Source organism: Mercenaria mercenaria, chromosome 3, assembly GCF_021730395.1.
Source record: "Mercenaria mercenaria strain notata chromosome 3, MADL_Memer_1, whole genome shotgun sequence".
Lineage (NCBI taxonomy): Eukaryota > Metazoa > Mollusca > Bivalvia > Venerida > Veneridae > Mercenaria > Mercenaria mercenaria.
Window position 1 is genome coordinate 103264250 of NC_069363.1, and position 18696 is coordinate 103282945.

The 18696-nt window shown below is 35.7% G+C and overlaps 1 protein-coding gene across 16 annotated transcripts in view; it reads left to right on the top strand.

The window, feature by feature from the left end:
• LOC123523705 (erbin-like) overlaps positions 1 to 18696 on the top strand; it is an 88313-nt gene that overhangs the window by 43321 nt on the left and 26296 nt on the right. For all 16 annotated transcript variants that reach the window (XR_008370383.1, XM_053539555.1, XM_053539556.1 and 13 more), the window contains 3 exons: positions 1862 to 1951; positions 8880 to 9000; positions 11427 to 11501. Coding sequence is in view for 15 of the 16 variants with exons in the window: in XM_053539555.1 (XP_053395530.1) it covers positions 1862 to 1951; positions 8880 to 9000; positions 11427 to 11501 (286 nt within the window). In the remaining variant the exon portion in view is untranslated. The remainder of the gene's footprint in view (positions 1 to 1861; positions 1952 to 8879; positions 9001 to 11426; positions 11502 to 18696) is intronic.

The window sequence follows — 18696 nt, forward strand, 5'->3', positions numbered from 1 at the left end:
AGTTCGGCACGTGAATTGGTTGCGTTCCCGAGGTGAACTGAATTAGGAGACTTGCTACATACAAAGAATTAACCTGGTCATCGTGATTTAGAATCCACCTTATTTGGTATCATTCTAAAGCTTAAACGTTTATCTAATCATTAATAAAATGGAATCCTCAAAGGAATGAAATAAATCTTGTAGATAAAATTGATATAAAATATTTCGGGTTGGGTCAATTTTCATAGATCGGTCGGCAAAGGCATTCAGTAGTCAAAAGTTTAATTTAGAATATGTGTGACAGTCAATCTACATTTTAAAAGATTACAACTTTTTAAAATAATTATCGTTTAATTGACCGTTTTCAGCCATTTCTTCCAATCAAGGCTACATGTAGCTTCACCGCCTACGTGCTAAAAACAACGAGATTTTCGGCTATTGTTCCTAATATTAAATTATCATAAAACTGTTATTGATTGCATAATTTTGTCAAACACACTTTTTCTTCAAGGTCTATTGAAACTCACTTTGCACTGGGAAACAAGCTTTTGCAATGGAAATTATTTCCTAATGTTAATTGTTCTTTAAAATATCTAGTACAATTAAAATGTAAAGTAAAACCTGATTCAGGCTGAATACCTTTTATTGTTGATATATTTTTTGTGTTGTATTGTATGTCCATATCATTCTGTGATATGTAGTTTGTACAGCGCTTTTGAACGTTTATTTTATAGATGAAAAGAGTGCTATAAAAATCTGGTAAATAATAATAATAATCAGGGTCTTCAAAATAGCTGACTGTTAATTAATCTGGGTCATCAAAAGATCGCAGAGTGCGTTCAATATGAGTGTTGATCGGAGCTGGCTTAATCAAGATGTGTCCCGCTCGAGGGCATGAAACTGATTATCGGATAATTAGGAATAAACAATGTGACACCGGGGACTGTTTATTGTGTTTTATTAATGTAAAATTCAACAATTTACAGACTAAAAAAACTGGTTTTGGGGTGGGTTATTTTTGTTTTCTGTATTTTTAATTTCCGGGACATTTCAACACTGTCCGGGACACGGGGACGGTTATGTGATTTCCGTGACAATCCTGGACAATCCGGGACATATGACATGACTGTATGATATGCCATTACTAAGAATAAAAAGTTGTAAAAAAGGGGAAGGATTGAAAAGGGGTCAATAATCATTTGTCAGATCTTAAAAAAAATGATGACCTTCTGTTACAATGTAATGTTTATAGTGAGCACCAATGTGCAGCGGATCATTTTTAGTTTTCATTGAAATTATATTTAAAATTATATTTTTAGCTTGATTATTCGAAGAAAAAGGAGAGCTATCCTACTACAGCATCAGTGCCTCCTTTCTTAATTTTTTCGTACCAGTCCACATTTCGACAACACCTTTGAACATATGGCTTTGAAACTGTCAACACTTGTGTACCATCACCATGTCAAGTTTTAGGCAAGAGTACATAACTCTATCAAGGATTTTGGCCCCATACTGACATCAGTTCTTTGAATAGTTGAGCGTGCTGTCAGCAGACAGCTCTTATTACTTGGCTTCTTATATAAATTTATGCTGGTGACCGGCCTTTAATTCATGACATTTGGTGGAATAATGTCACAAAATTGACAAAGAAAAGATTTGTATTCATTTCTGATGTCATAGAATAAATCACAAATTGAATGGCTTGCCTTCATAGAATAAAACATGGAACTGCTTTCCAGTCAACGGTGAAAACTATTAGGTATGGGTCGATTCAGCAGATAATTTCGACTATTGACTAGCAAGCCATTTAGTGAGTGTATACTGGTTACTGTCATTGAACAGTGTTTTTGATGTTTATTCCATGTCTGCTAATATATTTCAGGTTGCCAGATGGATTCACACAACTTCTCAACTTGACACAGCTCTATCTAAATGATACTTTCCTCGATTACCTCCCTGGAAACTTTGGCAGGTAAGAAACAGGACATGTACCCATTTGATCCCACCCAACCCTGGATAATTAGAGCATTTTGCTCTTAAGTGTAGTAAAAATAATTTGCATGTAAGGTATATACCCAATTTTGGTTATGCACACTGTAGTTAGAATCAATTATTTTTGCCCTAGATAAACCTTAAAATGCACTTGCATTATTATACCCCGACAAAACGAAGTTTCGGGGGGTATATAGGAGTGAGCTTGGCTGTCGGTTGGTCCGTTGGTTTTGCATGGTTTCCGGATGATAACTCAAGAAAGGATAGACCAATTGAAATAATTTTTGGTACACAGGTGTAACATCAGAAAATACAGGTCCAGTTCAAATTTGGGGTCAGTACATGTAGGTCAAAGGTCAAGGTCACAGTGACCCTGAACAGTTAAACGGTTTCCGGATGATAACTTGAGAACGCTTGGGCCTAGGATCATAAATTTTGGTACACAGGTGTAACATCATGAAATGCAGGTCAAGTTCGACTTTGAGGTCTGTAGGTCAAAGGTCAAGGTCACAGTGACTTGGAACAGTTAAATGGTTTCCTGATGATAACTTGAGAACGCTTGGGCCTAAGATCAAAAATTTTGGTACACAGGTGTAACATCATGAAATGCAGGTCAAGTTCGACTTTGAGGTCTGTAGGTCAAAGGTCAAGGTCACAGTGACTTGGAACAGTTAAATGGTTTCCTGATGATAACTTGAGAACGCTTGGGCCTAAGATCAAAAATTTTGGTACACAGGTGTAACATCATGAAATGCAGGTCAAGTTCGACTTTGAGGTCTGTAGGTCAAAGGTCAAGGTCACAGTGACTCAGAACAGTTAAATGGTTTCCGGATGATAACTTGAGAATGCTTGGGCCAAGGATCATAAATTTTGGTATACAGGTGTAACATCATGAAATACAGGTCAAGTTCTTCTTTGAGGTCAGTAGGTCAAAGGTCAAGGTCACAGTGACTTGGAACATTTAAACGGTTTCCGGATGATAACTGAAGAATGCTTGGGCCTAGGATCATGAAAATTTATAGGGAGGTTGGTTATGACTAGCAGATGATCCCTAATGATTTTGAGGTCAGTAGGTCACAGATCAAGGTGACAGTGACCCGGAACATTTAAACAGTTTTCGGACAATAACTTGAGAATGCTTGGGACTAGGATCAGGAAACTTTATCTGGAGGTTGGTCATGTCAAGCAGATGACCCATATTGATTTTGAGTTCCAAAGGTCAAAGGTCATTTAAACCTTTTACGGACAATAACTTGAGAACGCTTGGGTGGAGGATCATGAAACTTCACAGGGAGGTTGATCATGACTAGCAGATGACCTCTGTTGATTTTGTGGTCAGTAGGTAAAGGTCAAGCAAGTTCGGCTTTGACATTGGCTTGGTTCTGTGACACGGCCATATTGTGGGGGTATAATTCGTCACTCTTGTGACAACTCTAGTTTAATACAGGTTTAGTAATACCATATTTTTAGTATTCATACAACTATACTATTAAAATTACGGGTGTACGGTTTCAAGTTATATGTATTTCATTTATTTATATTTCAACTTTTGGTATAATGTGAAAATGTAAACCTAATATCTGAATGCCTCTTTTCTTACAAAAATGCACATTTTGATGTATGTGCTGTTAGAATAAGAAAGGATTTTCCTTGTAAATACATTTAAGTCTTCTTTATGAAATGAAGTGATATCAGTAAAATGCAGAATGGTATAGAAAGAAACCTAATGACTTTGTCAGAATGATTGTAAACAATTTTTTAGCTCATCTGATTTTTTGAAAAAAAATGATGAGTTATTGTCATCACTTGAGCGGTTGTCGGCGTCGGCGTCGGCGTTGCCTGGTTAAGTTTTATGTTTAGGTCACCTTTTCTCCTAAACTATCAAAGCTATTGCTTTGAAACTTGGAATACTTGTTCACCATCATAAGCTGACCCTGTATAGCAAGAAACATAACTCCATCTTGCTTTTTGCAAGATTTATGGCCCCTTTTGTACTTAGAAAATATCAGATTTCTTGGTTAAGTTTTATGTTTAGGTCAACTTTTCTCCTAAACTATCAAAGCTATTGCTTTGAAACTTGGAATACTTGTTCACCATCATAAACAGACCCTGTACATCAAGAAACATAACTCCATCTTGCTTTTTGCAAGATTTATTGCCCCTTTTGGACTTAGAAAATCAGTTTTCTTGGTTAAGTTTTATGTTTTGGTCAGCTTTTATCCTAAACTATCAAAGCTATTGCTTTAAAACTTGCAACACTTGTTCACCATCATAAGTTGACCCTGTACAGCAAGAAACATAACTCCATCCTGCTTTTTGCAAGATTTATGGCCCCTTTTGGACTTAGAAAATATCAGATTTCTTGGTTAAGTTTTATGTTTAGGTCAACTTTTTCTCTTAAACTATCAAAGCTATTGCTTTGAAACTTGCAACACTTGTTGACCATCATAAGCTGACCCAGTACAGCAAGCAACATAACTCCATCCTGCTTTTTGCAATAATTATTGCCCTTTTTGGACTTAGAAAATAATTTTCTTGGTTGAGTATTATGTTTAAGTCAACTTTTCTCATAAACTATCACAGCTATTGCTTTAAAACTTGCAACAGTTTTTCACCATCATAAGTGGACACTGAACATCAAGAAACATAACTCTAACCTGCTTTTGCAAGAATGATGGCCCTTTTTAGACTTAGAAAATCATGGGTAGGACAATATTTCTATTACACAAAAAAAATCAGATGAGCGTCAGCACCCGCAAGGCGATGCTCTTGTTATAAAGTTAAAATATTATTGATTTTTTTTTTTTTAAATCATCGACCTTCTCACACACAATTAAAAATGCAAGTTTGATTAAAGCTGAAAAAGGGCATGCATCATTGGATCAGTTAAGACAATAAAGAGAAAACCAGACTGTAATTCATGTAATCACAAATTGAAAAAGTTTCATTTTGGTATTAATTGTATGACGTGTTTAAAGTTTGTATGGAGAGATTGGCCTCATCTGAAACTTTTAAATCCACAATTCATGTCATAGATATAGAAAAAAAGAGATAGGAGATTGTATTCTACATCAAGGTAACCAGTTTATGTCTCTATCATACCATAGTTTAACTTTTATCATTCAGATGTAGGTAAATCCTAATCTTTATCACCCTGTGAAATTTTACACCAATTGTGCATCAAGGAGACTATATAGTTACAAATTACCAGTTGATTTTACCAACATTGTACCCTTTAATGGTGTGTTAATAACAGAGAGTAATACAGATACCCCAGCTCAAAATACCAGTTATCAGCTTTCAGGTGATACACAACTTTTTGCTGAGGCTATGTTATATCAGACAGACAGAGAGGTGTAAATGACAGTTTTCACATAATCACAAAGGTCTATAAGAATCTTTTATTATGTTTCAGAAAACAACCTTGCAAAATTTGCAAGAAAAAAAAAAGCTTGGTTTTGCTATCGAGTCACCAAACAAGATACAGATTTATATGATACACTGGTGACTTTGACATCTGAGAAAGTTTATGATACACTTGTGACTTTCACTTTCTGACAAAGTTTATGATACACTTGTGACTTTCACATTCTGACAAAGTTTATGATGATCTTGTGACTTTCACATTCTGACAAAGTTTATGATACACATGTGACTTTCACATCTGAGAAAGTTTATAATACACTTGTGACTTTCACATTCTGACAAAGTTTATGATACACATGTGACTTTCACATCTGAGAAAGTTTATGATACACTTGTGACTTTCACTTTCTGACAAAGTTTATGATACACTTGTGACTTTCACATTCTGACAAAGTTTATGATACACTTGTGACTTTCACATTCTGACAAAGTTTATGATGATCTTGTGACTTTCACATTCTGACAAAGTTTATGATACACATGTGACTTTCACATCTGAGAAAGTTTATAATACACTTGTGACTTTCACATTCTGACAAAGTTTATGATACACATGTGACTTTCACATCTGAGAAAGTTTATGATACACTTGTGACTTTCACTTTCTGACAAAGTTTATGATACACTTGTGACTTTCACATTCTGACAAAGTTTATGATGATCTTGTGACTTTCACATTCTGACAAAGTTTATGATACACATGTGACTTTCACATCTGAGAAAGTTTATAATACACTTGTGACTTTCACTTTCTGACAAAGTTTATGATACACTTGTGACTTTCACATCTGAGAAAGTTTATAATACACTTGTGACTTTCACTTTCTGACAAAGTTTATGATACACTTGTGACTTTCACATTCTGACAAAGTTTATGATGATCTTGTGACTTTCACATTCTGACAAAGTTTATGATACACATGTGACTTTCACATTCGGACAAAGTTTATGATACACTTGTGACTCACATTCTGACAAAGTTTATAATACACTTGTGACTTTCACATTCTGACAAAGTTTAAGATACACGCATGATTTTCACATTTGACAAAGTTTTTGATACACTTGTGACTGTCACTTTCTGACAAAGTTTATGATACACACATGATTTTCATATTCTGACAAAGTTAACATTTAAATTTGAAATATCTTTTAGACTATTGATCCAAGACTTAGATCTATTACTGTTGTGGGACAGACTTGTAAAGAAAAAATATCTGCAATATGCTGCATTGCCAGAGATTCCGATTAATAACTTACCAATTGTTGCATCTAGACTGGCTCCCATCCCTATGTTTGTTCTTATTTACATATATCAGTTTTCTTCATTAAGAGGGAAGTAACTCCAGAAGATTGTTTCTATATTGACATTTTTATTGCCCTTGGCTCCAGCCATCAGATAAAAAATATGCTATTTTAGAGGCTTAAATTTTTCATGTAAAATGTCTCCAGTATTTATGCAAAAATAACCAGGCAGCCAGAGAGGTGTGAGGCCTTAACCGATACATCAGTGACAATTCTGATATCAATATCATGCAGTTTTATGAATTTGTTTGTTTTATTTGACAAGGGCACAGATATTGGGTAGAAAAACAAGACCAAAATATGATATGCTTTAAATAGGATAATCTACATATATATCTTTGTCACTAATTCACCTTTTAATACTAATCTATTGCTGTTCATTGCCTGACAATACCGTAGGTGCATTAGTTTCTCATTAAAAAGTGTCATCAAGTTCATCTCTACCAATAATGCATATGGCACCACCCATAACTCCATTGTTAAGCACGAATGCCAGGTATTGTATACAAGAAACCAACAATGAAAACCCATTGAACCGTTGATATAAATGATGCGAACTATATATAAAGAATGGTTTATCAGGCAAAGATAACAAAAGATTACTCCTTCAAGTTGTCCATGTTTTGTTCATGTTTGGATTGTATAATGACTGTGTATATGTTAGAGTAGTTTAAGATCTTTATATCTCTACAATCTCTACAAGTACTTTGATATCGAGATATCGAGATACCGTAATTACCTTGTTAAAAAACACATTAGGTTAATGATTTTGTAAGTCATTAATATATACACCACTGAACTATAAATGGGAAGGAATGCGTATTTATAAGTTGATTTTATATGAAATTCATCTAGACATCGATAAAGCTTGACCACATTCTCTGCTTAATGGTATGTATTACATTCTCGATTCCAAAAATATGTGAAAATTCCAAATTGAGGGGTGTAGGGGACGGGGTGCTCAGGTGCGTGAAAGAAATAGGACCTGGTGCAGGAATTTGCATTAAAACCACCAACAGATACCCAGTACTGTTTGTCAGGTGAGCACAAAAATAATCTTAAGATCCTGCAGTCAGTTATTCAACTAACTTGGTATTAGCACTGACTCTTGAGTACTGTAGTGTCTTTTGTTGATAGCCATTGCTACATTTATGCTTTGTGTTAACATTTGGTTAATTATTGGTTATTGCAAACTTGCTCTTTTTCTCAGTCCAACCTACTTAATGACAAACATGTCTGTATGTTGGTCTAATTGATGATCAGATTTAACATACATACAAACCTTGCAGGTTGGATTTTTTTTTCAAAAGAAAATTACTTAAATACTGAAAATAAAGTTCAAGTAAAATGTTAAGATATCATGTATCATATTTCATTTGTATGGGGAGTATTTTATCTCCAATTTTGAAGAGTCCTTTAAGTTTTCAAATTTTGAAGTTTTGAAACGAGAGATAGAATCTCGAGTACTATCTTGTCAGGTTTGTTTTCCACTGATAGACTATTTCTAGTGCATGAGAATCCCGCTGGACGATATGCGATGTTTTAGATTAAAAGTTACCTTTAGCTTTGTTTACAAATATTTACTATCTTAGTTGCCTTTTTTGTCTTCTTTCAAATGTTTGGTTTAAGGAGTCCAGCTTCTGAACCTATTATAAATAACTCTTCTTCAAAATTTTAAACACTTTTCAAATATTTAAAACATATATAGGACAAAAATCCTGCCTGCTCAATTTTACTGAGGCAGACAGCCTCACACCCCTTTGATTTTGTTGAATGAAAACTTGAATAAAGTATGATTTTGCAGGTGATATATGTCCATTTTCAAGCGGGAGGAAGTGAAAATTTCAATATAATGGAATAAAATCAAAGCAGGGATTTTTCTGTCCTAGTCAGTTTGAGAAGTTTAGGGAATTTGTCTTTATTATGTTACATCTTAAACTGTAACCTTTGATTAAGAAACAACTCTTCCCATATGAATTAAGGTAAGTATGATCAGAGAAACCAGTCGAAACACTCAGAACTTTAACAGAGCAAAGTAAAAAAACACAATCAAATCATTTGAATAGCAGAAACAGAAGGGAGGAAACTTTCCTTTAATTGAAAATAAATTCTGTTTTTCAAAAAGGTTTTGCTTCTTCCTGCCCCAGATATATTATTCACGTGTTGTATGTTTTCAGACTGTCGAAGCTGAAGATTTTGGAAATCAGAGAAAACCATTTGAAGACGTTACCAAAATCTTTCTCTCGTCTTGTAGAACTGGAGAAACTTGATATTGGACAAAACGAGTTCAGTGAGCTGGTAAGACCCGAAACAAAGATATTTATTGTTCAGACTAGACTGTGGGTACAGTGTAGTTGCAGCTGGTCACATAGTGTACAGTGGTTTTCTATACAATTACTGCATACTTGACTTTGGCATGGTGATATCTAGTTACATGCATGATGCCGTGGCTCCTGATTACATGGCACAAAATTCACAGATTTTAGATTTATATCGCTAATGGTTACATTTATATAATTTTTAATGAACTTGTGTTCACATTATTCATCATTACCAACCATAACACAAGAGACGTTTTTTACTGATTCTCAGCTGAAGCGATTCATTGTTTCATAGAATTAAATTTGTTAACCCACCCTGTTAAATTTCTGTAATAAACTTGTCCATCTTTGAGTAGCCAACAGTGCAGATCTTTATCAGACTGCACAGATTTGCAGGCTGATCATGAACACTGGTCGTAAAGGCAGAATCAATCGGGGTAAAGCTAAATTTATAATATAACTTACGTTTGTTTGTTTAGGGTTTAGCGCCATTTTTCAACAGTATTTCAGTTATGTAACAGAAGGCCCTTAACCTAGCCAGCGTTCCTTGATTCTGAACCAGGACAAACCTGTTTTCCGCAAATCACTGCCAACTTCCCCACATGAATCAGAGGTGGAGGACAAATGGTCTTAGACACAATGCCTTTTATCTTATTGTCACAGAGAACATAATGCCCCACCCAGAGATCCAACACACTACCCTTGAAATCCATAGTTCTGTGCTGTTCCTGTTGATCTCAGTGGGCAAGTACAATATAACACTAAGTCTTGAATATCTCTAGGAACCAGTGTCTTTCAGCTCTAGAATTTCACTTTGTTTTAAGAGCTGTGTTTGTTTAAATTTAATCATCTGAGTCCAGCTGCGCTACATGTAAAATAATACTGTTTTATCAAGAACATGTGGGCCAAGTACCAACCAAGGGGATTGTGTAATCTAACATATCTCTCAAGTACTTTCTGAGTTTGGACTATATCCGTTTCCATGTTAACATCAGGTAGACCTTGTACAAGAGCACAAGCATGGTAATTTGATCAATGTCTAATAGTTGAGTAAATCTTACATAAAGTGTGCTTACTTTGCGGTTTCTTAGTAAAGCCCCTAGAATAAAGTACCCCATAAAATGCTGGTTTGTGTAGTGTTTTTTTTTCGGAAACATTTCTCACTTCTGTTTTTTTGTAATCTGATGGGAAAAGTCAACAGCAACTTGTTTAATTGTAGAATTTACTTTGATTTCCTCAAGGAATCATTGTAAATGCTTTGAATACTGTTTCATGACTATTGTAAGTGAAGACTTTATTTTGAGTTTTCCTTGAACTTTATTGAAAATCGTACTGAAACACAGGTGTTACAGCGAACTTTCACTCTATTGATAAACCTTGTGTGATCTGTAGGTAGTTACATAAAGTCTTTCTACACGTAATAAAATAAGTTATAAATGTGTTTTTGTGGGTTGTTTGCAAAAAAAACATAAAAGCCACTTGTTGTATGAAGCCTCGTAAAGCTTTGTGATGTGACAGATTCACTATTGTTACAAGACTGTGTTATTTGTGTATGGTGTATGTTATCTGTTACATGTATTTGATATATATTCAATGTAACAGTCATGCTGTTTTAAATGATTTCTAAATGGAGAGTGTTCAATAGTGAAACTTTATCTGAAACCTGCGGTGGTCCGATCTTATGATAATATACTTAGATAAGTGTTGACGCACAGCTCAAATGTATTTATTAAAGAAATCTGTTACATACCACACTCTACGTGTGATCTACCTACCTAACTGTAACCACCTTGGTAGCTAAGTAGTAGAGCGCCTGCTTCAAGTGCAGGGAGGTTGTGGATTTGTTCCCTGATTGCGTCGTACCAAAAGAGTTTCCTCGCTTGACACTCAGCATTATGAGAATAGTTCTAGACTGGTCAGCCAGGTGAAAGTATAGCATGACTGGGTGAGGTCATGTCACATGTCACAGGCGTGATATTCTAATGAGGCAGCTGCTTGGTATTATGCTCACTGCTACAAGTAAACACCATTGTGTATATAACTGAAAAATGTTGAACACACACACACATTGCTTTACTGTAGCTCAGTATGTTCTATTTGACAAAATGTACAATAAAGCAATGATCACTCGGGGCTCAAAATGTTGAAGTTATCCAGGGTGTTGAGTGATCCGAACACAGAAGATATATGGAAAACAGGCAAAGGAACTACTTGACTGGGACCAGGAGTTCGTGCAATCAGTGCTCACAGGAACACTGCTTCACTGTATATTGAATTAAGTTTTATTTAATATGTTTTTTGATGTTGGACTTTAAAAGGATCAGACTGAGGGCAACTTGACCATTATAATACATGTATAAGTTTAAAGTATGACTTTAACTTTTTTGTATTTGTTTATTTCAGCCTGATGTTATAGGAAGTTTATCAAGTTTGTTGGAACTATGGTGTGATAATAATCAAGTACAGTCTATCACCCCGGTAAGTCTCTGATAATAGTCAGGTATAGTCTATTACCCCAGTAAGTCTGTGATAACAGTCAGGTACTGTCTGTTACCCCAGTAAGTCTGTGAAAACAGTCTGGTACTGTCTATTACCCCAGTAAGTCTGTGAAAACAGTACGGTACAGTCTATTACCCCAGTAAGTCTGTGATAACAGTCAGGTACTGTCTGTTACCCCAGTAAGTCTGTGAAAACAGTCTGGTACAGTCTATTACCCCAGTAAGTCTGTGATAACAGTCAGGTACTGTCTGTTACCCCAGTAAGTCTGTGAAAACAGTCTGGTACAGTCTATTACCCCAGTAAGTCTGTGAAAACAGTCAGGTACAGTCTGTTACCCCATTAAGTCTGAAAACAGTCAGGTTCTGTCTATTACCCCAGTAAGTCTGTGATAACAGACAGGTACAGTCTCTTACCCCAGTAAGTCTGTGAAAACAGACAGGTACAGTCTCTTACCCCAGTAAGTCTGTGAAAACAGACAGGTACAGTCTGTTACCCCAGTAAGTCTGTGAAAACAGTCAGGTTCTGTCTATTACCCCAGTAAGTCTGTGATAACAGACAGGTACAGTCTATTACCCCAGTAAGTCTGTGAAAACAGACAGGTACAGTCTATTACCCCAGTAAGTCTGTGAAAACAGTCAGGTTCTGTCTATTACCCCAGTAAGTCTGTGATAACAGACAGGTACAGTCTATTACCCCAGTAAGTCTGTGAAAACATTCCGGTACTGTCTGTTAGCTCGGTAAGCCTGTGGTAATAATCAGGTACAGTCTGTTACCCCAGTAAGTTTGTGATAACAGTCAGGTACAGTCTGTTATCCTTGTAAATCTGTGATAATATCAAGTTTAGTCTATCAGGCCAGTAAGTCTGTGATAATAATCAATTACAGTCTATCAACCCAGTAAGTCTTGAGATAAATATCATATACAGTCTATCACCCAGGTAATACCACAAATTGAAGATATTTTCTATGTGAAGTTTAAGCTGCTTTCAATCATACTCAAGTACTTCATCTTCGTAAATGTTAGATCTGATGGCTACCCTTTCAAATTCATCTTTCTGTGTAATGGTATTTCCAGGATCGCCATTTTTATTTCCACCAATCTACTTTAATTTGAACCAGTCAGACAGCTTGTTTCAACAAATGTTCGGCTTTAACCTTCAAAATGGCACAAACCTTACATGTACAAAACATATTTATCTACCACAACATGTTGTTTCCTAGGTGTAGATTCCACCATTTCTGTCTTCTTTTTACTTTATTATATATAAAAATTGCAAGAAGTGGTCATCATAAGAATTATAAACCAGTGATAATTACAGATCGAAAATTGGAATCCCAGGCTAAATATAGATTTTTTCTAACTTCTACTTTCATTTTCAAGATGTTGAAAGCAAGGTTCTGATTGGCTGGCACAAAGGTCGTCTGGACATGACCCCCTATAGGCTGTCTTCAGATCCCATGCGTAGAGTTAGTAGAAGGATGTTTTTTAATCAGATTAATGGTGCTTTGTATGTCTATGACCTACAATCTTAACCTCTCTATTTTGTCAGTTTTCTTAGGACTGGCTTAAAGTGTTTATTAAAATGGGGCTGTCACTTTTTCTGTTACGGACATAAAATATATCAATTTCATGTTTAGTCCTATAAAATTTGTCAAAAGTTTGAATATTGATGAGCAAAATAAAATTTAAAGTTTTTTATTATCTCCCTTTATGACATTATTGTAAAAGTTCATGTGCAGTATTAAAAGTAGCACTTTTCTAACCATTTAATTATCTATAACTTCTATTAGGAAAGCTGTTTTATCTGTTTTCAAGATAAAATTTTAATTAAAGTCTTAAGGAACTTTAACAAAGGCCAAAACTATTGCTTATTTACACCCAAAACTGTAAGTAGAATAAATTCTGCAAAGAGAAGTAAATAAACATGAATAATAAAGAGGTTTAGGTGGAAACTTTGTGTTATTCTATTTGTGTAATTTATTACTTACACGGCCGATTGGTTATTGTATAATTATCATTGACAAATTTACACACCCTAAAACAGACATAGTACTTAGCACGTTGAGGTACAGAAGAAGTTTGTTAGAAAAATATCATGATCATGGCATTGATTAATTGGAAACCTGTCACTGAATTTCTCAATTATGTTTTGGGAATTTAATATTAGGCAAAAATTTGCTAGACATCTAGATAACTGTTTTAGACACAGCTTCACAATTTTTACTAACAATAGGTTTTCGAAGGGGTGATTACTGAAAAATGACTGACCAAATAGCAAACAATGAAGACCATGATCAGCCTGCATAGATATTAAGGCTGATCTTGGTCTGCACTGATCAGAAAGGCAGAATCACCTGCCTACAGGAGGCTGAAGGTTGACAAGAGTTTGCAAACTGACAAAATTCTTCTGTATAATATTTGTAAATAATTTGGGGGATGCATCTTTTATTTTCACTGCCTTATTTCAAGAATAATTTTTAAGAGGAAATGATACTGTAAATGGTTGCCTTAATCAAGAAAAATAAAAGAAACGTTATATGGTAAACTCATGACAGGTTAGACTAGAAACTGTAGAAGTATTAACATTGGGTGCAAAAGCAACTACAAGTATGTCGTTGGGACATGAGCTTGTGGCTTTTAGAACAATTGAGTAAATAGAAAACAATCCTGGATTTTATAATTTATTTCTTATCCATTCATCAAATGGTAAGAGCATGGTTTTTAAATCCCACGAGTTCTAGATTATTGGATTAGATTTTGATGGTGAGTGGAGAGAAGTTGGAAATCAAGCAAAAACAGTGGAAGTGATGTATGTGTTATTATTTTGCTTATTAATGTCTCTATACTTCCTAAAGAATTTCATACAGACATGATGATTATATATCATAAACACGTGATTATATGTGATATAAAACTTTATGTTGTATATAAAATATTTAGTCAGACTGTCCATAATATTAAACAGACATTAAGATTTGAAATATTTTGCATACAGCCAGCCATACACTAAGCCTTAAGTTAGCAAAATGTTGACGTTTTTTTCTAATTGTTTGTGATTATCAATAATTTTAAACAAAACTCTACAGATATTGAACTTGGCAGGGTTGTTCATTGATAACAAATAACAATATTTGATGTTTTTGTTCCAAGAAGTGTTGTAGTATATTTATGGGCTGTTTCCCTGTGTCCAAAGTCTGGTTCCTGTTGCTTGTTTATCATTCATATTTTGAACAGTACACCTTAAAGTTTCCAATGTTTTGATATTTTCCTAATTGATACAAGAATGTTTATGCTTTTTGTTCACTGCTGTTGAATACTTACTTCATTCGGTTAAAGTCTGCAGAATATGGAACTTATCAGCATTATTTCTCTCCCTTATCTAGGGGTAATAAATAACAATGTAAAGCATCTCTAGCTCGGTCCTCTTGTTCCATATTTTGTTCTTGTAGGTTTGTCAGGATCATATAGTGGAAAGAATAAATAAGCGTTTACCAGGTTCAGTTTCTATTATCTTCTGTTCATAAGAAACATTGCATAAATGTTTGTAAATAGTCATTTACTGAAGTGACGTCATGGGAGGCGCAGCGCCACAAGGTCATGCACACAGAATGCATAAAATGCGAACATTCTGAGGGCCGACAAAAGTAACGTAATCACTAATTCAATACAAGTCTGGTAAGTAAAGTATATAAGAAGCATACTATAAAATGAATATGAGTCTCTCCTTATTGTGGAATAATAACCTTATAGTCTTCAAAATTATGAACTATGAAAATAAAAAGAGAATGGAAATATTGTTCCAAACTTAAGTACTCAATTTAAAAAAGTACTCTAGTTGAAGTCAGTTTCAATCATCTGTGTCGTCCGATAAACTTATTGTGTGCTAACTTAAAAGTCTCTGACACTATGTCACGATTTCAGTCTCAAGTAACACTTAAAAATCTTCCTTAGATCACTTAAACGTTTCATATTGTACAAATTAATCACTTTTCAGTACTTCAAGTGGATATAACTTTGTAATCGGTCTATTTATGATACCGTCCTTAGTTTTTATAACTGTGGAATGTACAAGTCCATCATTTCCATGAATAAGTTTAGTCACCACTGCTAGTTTCCAACACATTCTAGGACTGTCATCATGTATCTGTATGACATCTCCTTCTGATGCCGTCTGCTTGTTCTTCCCATGCTTGTGATGTGGCCCGTTAGGTACTCCCACCACCAACGTTGACGAAAGTTGCTGATTAATCTCGCTAGACGTTGGATGATCATGTTCTTGGTAATTTCACGTCCGCTGTGTAATGTACTATGTTGGTATGACATCAACATTCTACCTTACAGGAGGTGTGATGGAGTCAGTTGATTAGGATCAGACACGCAGGATGTGACAAACGTGGTCAATCATTGTGAACAGCCTCAATCTTGGTAACTATCATCAGGAGTGTTTGATAGTAAACATACAACCTAGTACTTTGTTCAGTGCTGTACTAATGAAGCTCTTTTCGGGGTGAATTGCCATTCTGTGCCTTTGCTGGGCATTGAATCGTGTAGTTAACATGAGCTGAATAAACGTTGTATCTCTTAAGGCGCTGCCTCAAACGTCTTACAGTTGTCTGGAAACCATTATTTCCAGTAACGAATGTCGGATGCTGAATCTCTGGAACACTTACAGGAAGGAAGTTGTAGACAGGTCAGGGACTACTTCTAGGTGGACTCCAGGAGTAGAAACACATGTAAACAAGCAAATATATGTTTTAGCTTCTCTGCCGTTTAGTTCACGAACGTTAAGGCGACCAGTGAAGTCAACTCCTGTAATTCAAAACGGAATTGCATCTTCAACTCGTATTTTAGGAAGTGGTGGGGAATTTGGTGCATCAAATGGTTTTCTGGTGACTTTCTTGCAGGTAACACATCTCATAAAACTGAATATACGCAGCGTCTGTTTGCTGGTATCCAGTACAGTTGTCGTATATGTGTTACAACTGATGAGGCTCCAACATGAAGTAGTCTCTCGTGTCGCCTTGATTTACAGCTTTGTGAAGTAATGTTTGCAACTTCCGGTATCTGCACGTTATGTATTCTGCCGCCACAGGGTATGAAATTGTTGCTATCAAGGAAAAGTCGCAATTGTTGTATAATAGGTTGTTTTTTGTTACCAGACTTTAAGTTTAAGTCTGGTATGACATCTTGATATGTAGCCTGCTGCACATCTTTTATCCATTTCAGCCAGTAATGTGCTTGTAACTTCTTTCAGCAGATGATGTTCTACAGTTGAAGATAAATCTCAGTAACAAGGCTGTCACACATAGTAATCTGTGGTATTTACTGTAGTTCTGGATGTTGATTACGCTACTTAGTCTTTTTGTTGTAACTGTATCTTCTGCAAGGCACTGTACACTGGTAACGTCTGTATTCAGGCAGTAGTTTTAAGTTTTTCAGAGGAGATGTTGCCGTCCCAAACTGGCCAGTTGTCTTTGTTTTTTAACCATGAGGGACCTGAATCCCATAGTTCACTTCTCTTGAATTCGCTGGCGATGTTGCTTCTTGTCAGGTCAGCTGGGTTACATTTAATAGGGCAGTATCTCTATGTATGTGTAGTTGTCAGTTTCTTTATATCGTCTACTCAGTTTCTAATGAAGTGAGTAAGTTGTTTCATCATTGCCAACCAATGCAGTACAATCTGACTGTCTGACCAGAATGTAACACTCTTTACTTTGTGTCTTCTGCAAATGGTCATAGAGTCGAGCTCTGATAGCTGCTGCCATTAACTCTAGCAGGGGAAGTGTAAGCTTCCTGACTTGTGCGATTCTATTCTTTGCCATTACTAGTCATGATTCCTTATGGTTGAGAATGTAGGCTGCAGCACCATATGATTTAATGCTTGCATCTATGAATACATGTATTTTGGAGGTTGTTGGGTTCACTTCCGGTTTCCAACTCACTTCCAGTTTCTGTATTTATGTCTTTTATGTACTGTCTTGATAACTTGATCTTCAGAGCACTTGTAGATCGGTTGCTAGGTTGTTCAACACCTTTACATACTGTTTGGGTAATGGTACATCCCAGTCTAAGTTCTTTTTCCATAAATTTTGCATCAAAATCTTTAACAGGACTTACTATTTGTAAAGGGACGTAAAGCCTGGAAGCAAACTTAAGGACATCTCTCATGGTAATAGAAGCTAAGGCCGAAATTTCCCTTTGAGCAAAGATGAGTGTGTTTGTTTTGGGTTCCCAGCAAATCCCCAGAACTTTCGCTGTGCTGTTGGTATCTAGAATCTTGTCATCTGCTGCCAGGTCTCGCAAAGTCTTGTTGGATACCCAAGATCTAGCTGAGATTCATACCTGCACACATAAGTTCTCTTGCTTCTTGGTAGTATGTAAGCAGTTCCGTTTCCATGTTAAAACTCAACAAGGCATTGTCAACATGAAGATCACGTGATAGGATTCCAGCTGCTTTCATGTCTGCATTTAGTTCCAAATGTTTGCTGAATGTTGCACTCAGAATGAATAGAGAGCATGTAGCACCAAATCAAACTGCCAAACTGCTTTGAAACGATACGTTATCAATTGACTTTTTGGATACTTTGGATTGCTCAGCCAGAGAAATTGCATAACGTTTCCGTCTTTCTCGTGAAGTATCATATTCAAAAAAGCCTGCTCTGTATCCATGGTAACTGCAAATTTCTTTAGTCTGAATAGAACTAAAATTTATATAATGTTGTTCAGAGCAGGTAGTGTGGATTCTAAGCAATCGTTGAGACTGGCATGGTCACGTGACTGTTGGCAACAGCAATCGTAAACAGTCCTAAATGGTGTTGTTGATGAGTCTTTACTGATGATTGGGTATATAATGAATTTGCTGAGAATCAGGAATGCCTTGTCTGGAATCTTTTCAATAAAATATCGTCTTTCTTGTTCTTCAGTGATATTAGTATACGACTGAAGCATTTCAGGTTTTTAGACAGTCTTCTTATGCTATTTTCTGTGCGTCTCAGCGTAATGAAGTAGTTGGATGGGAGAGGCCCGTACTCATGTTTCCATGGCAACCTAGCGACATGTTACCATTATCATATGAAATTGATGTATCCTTGTATTTCAGTGTGTGGTCGTCAGCCTAGATATCCGTAGATTGTGGTACTATCCCCATGCCTTCCAGTGTCCAGAGTCACTCCAG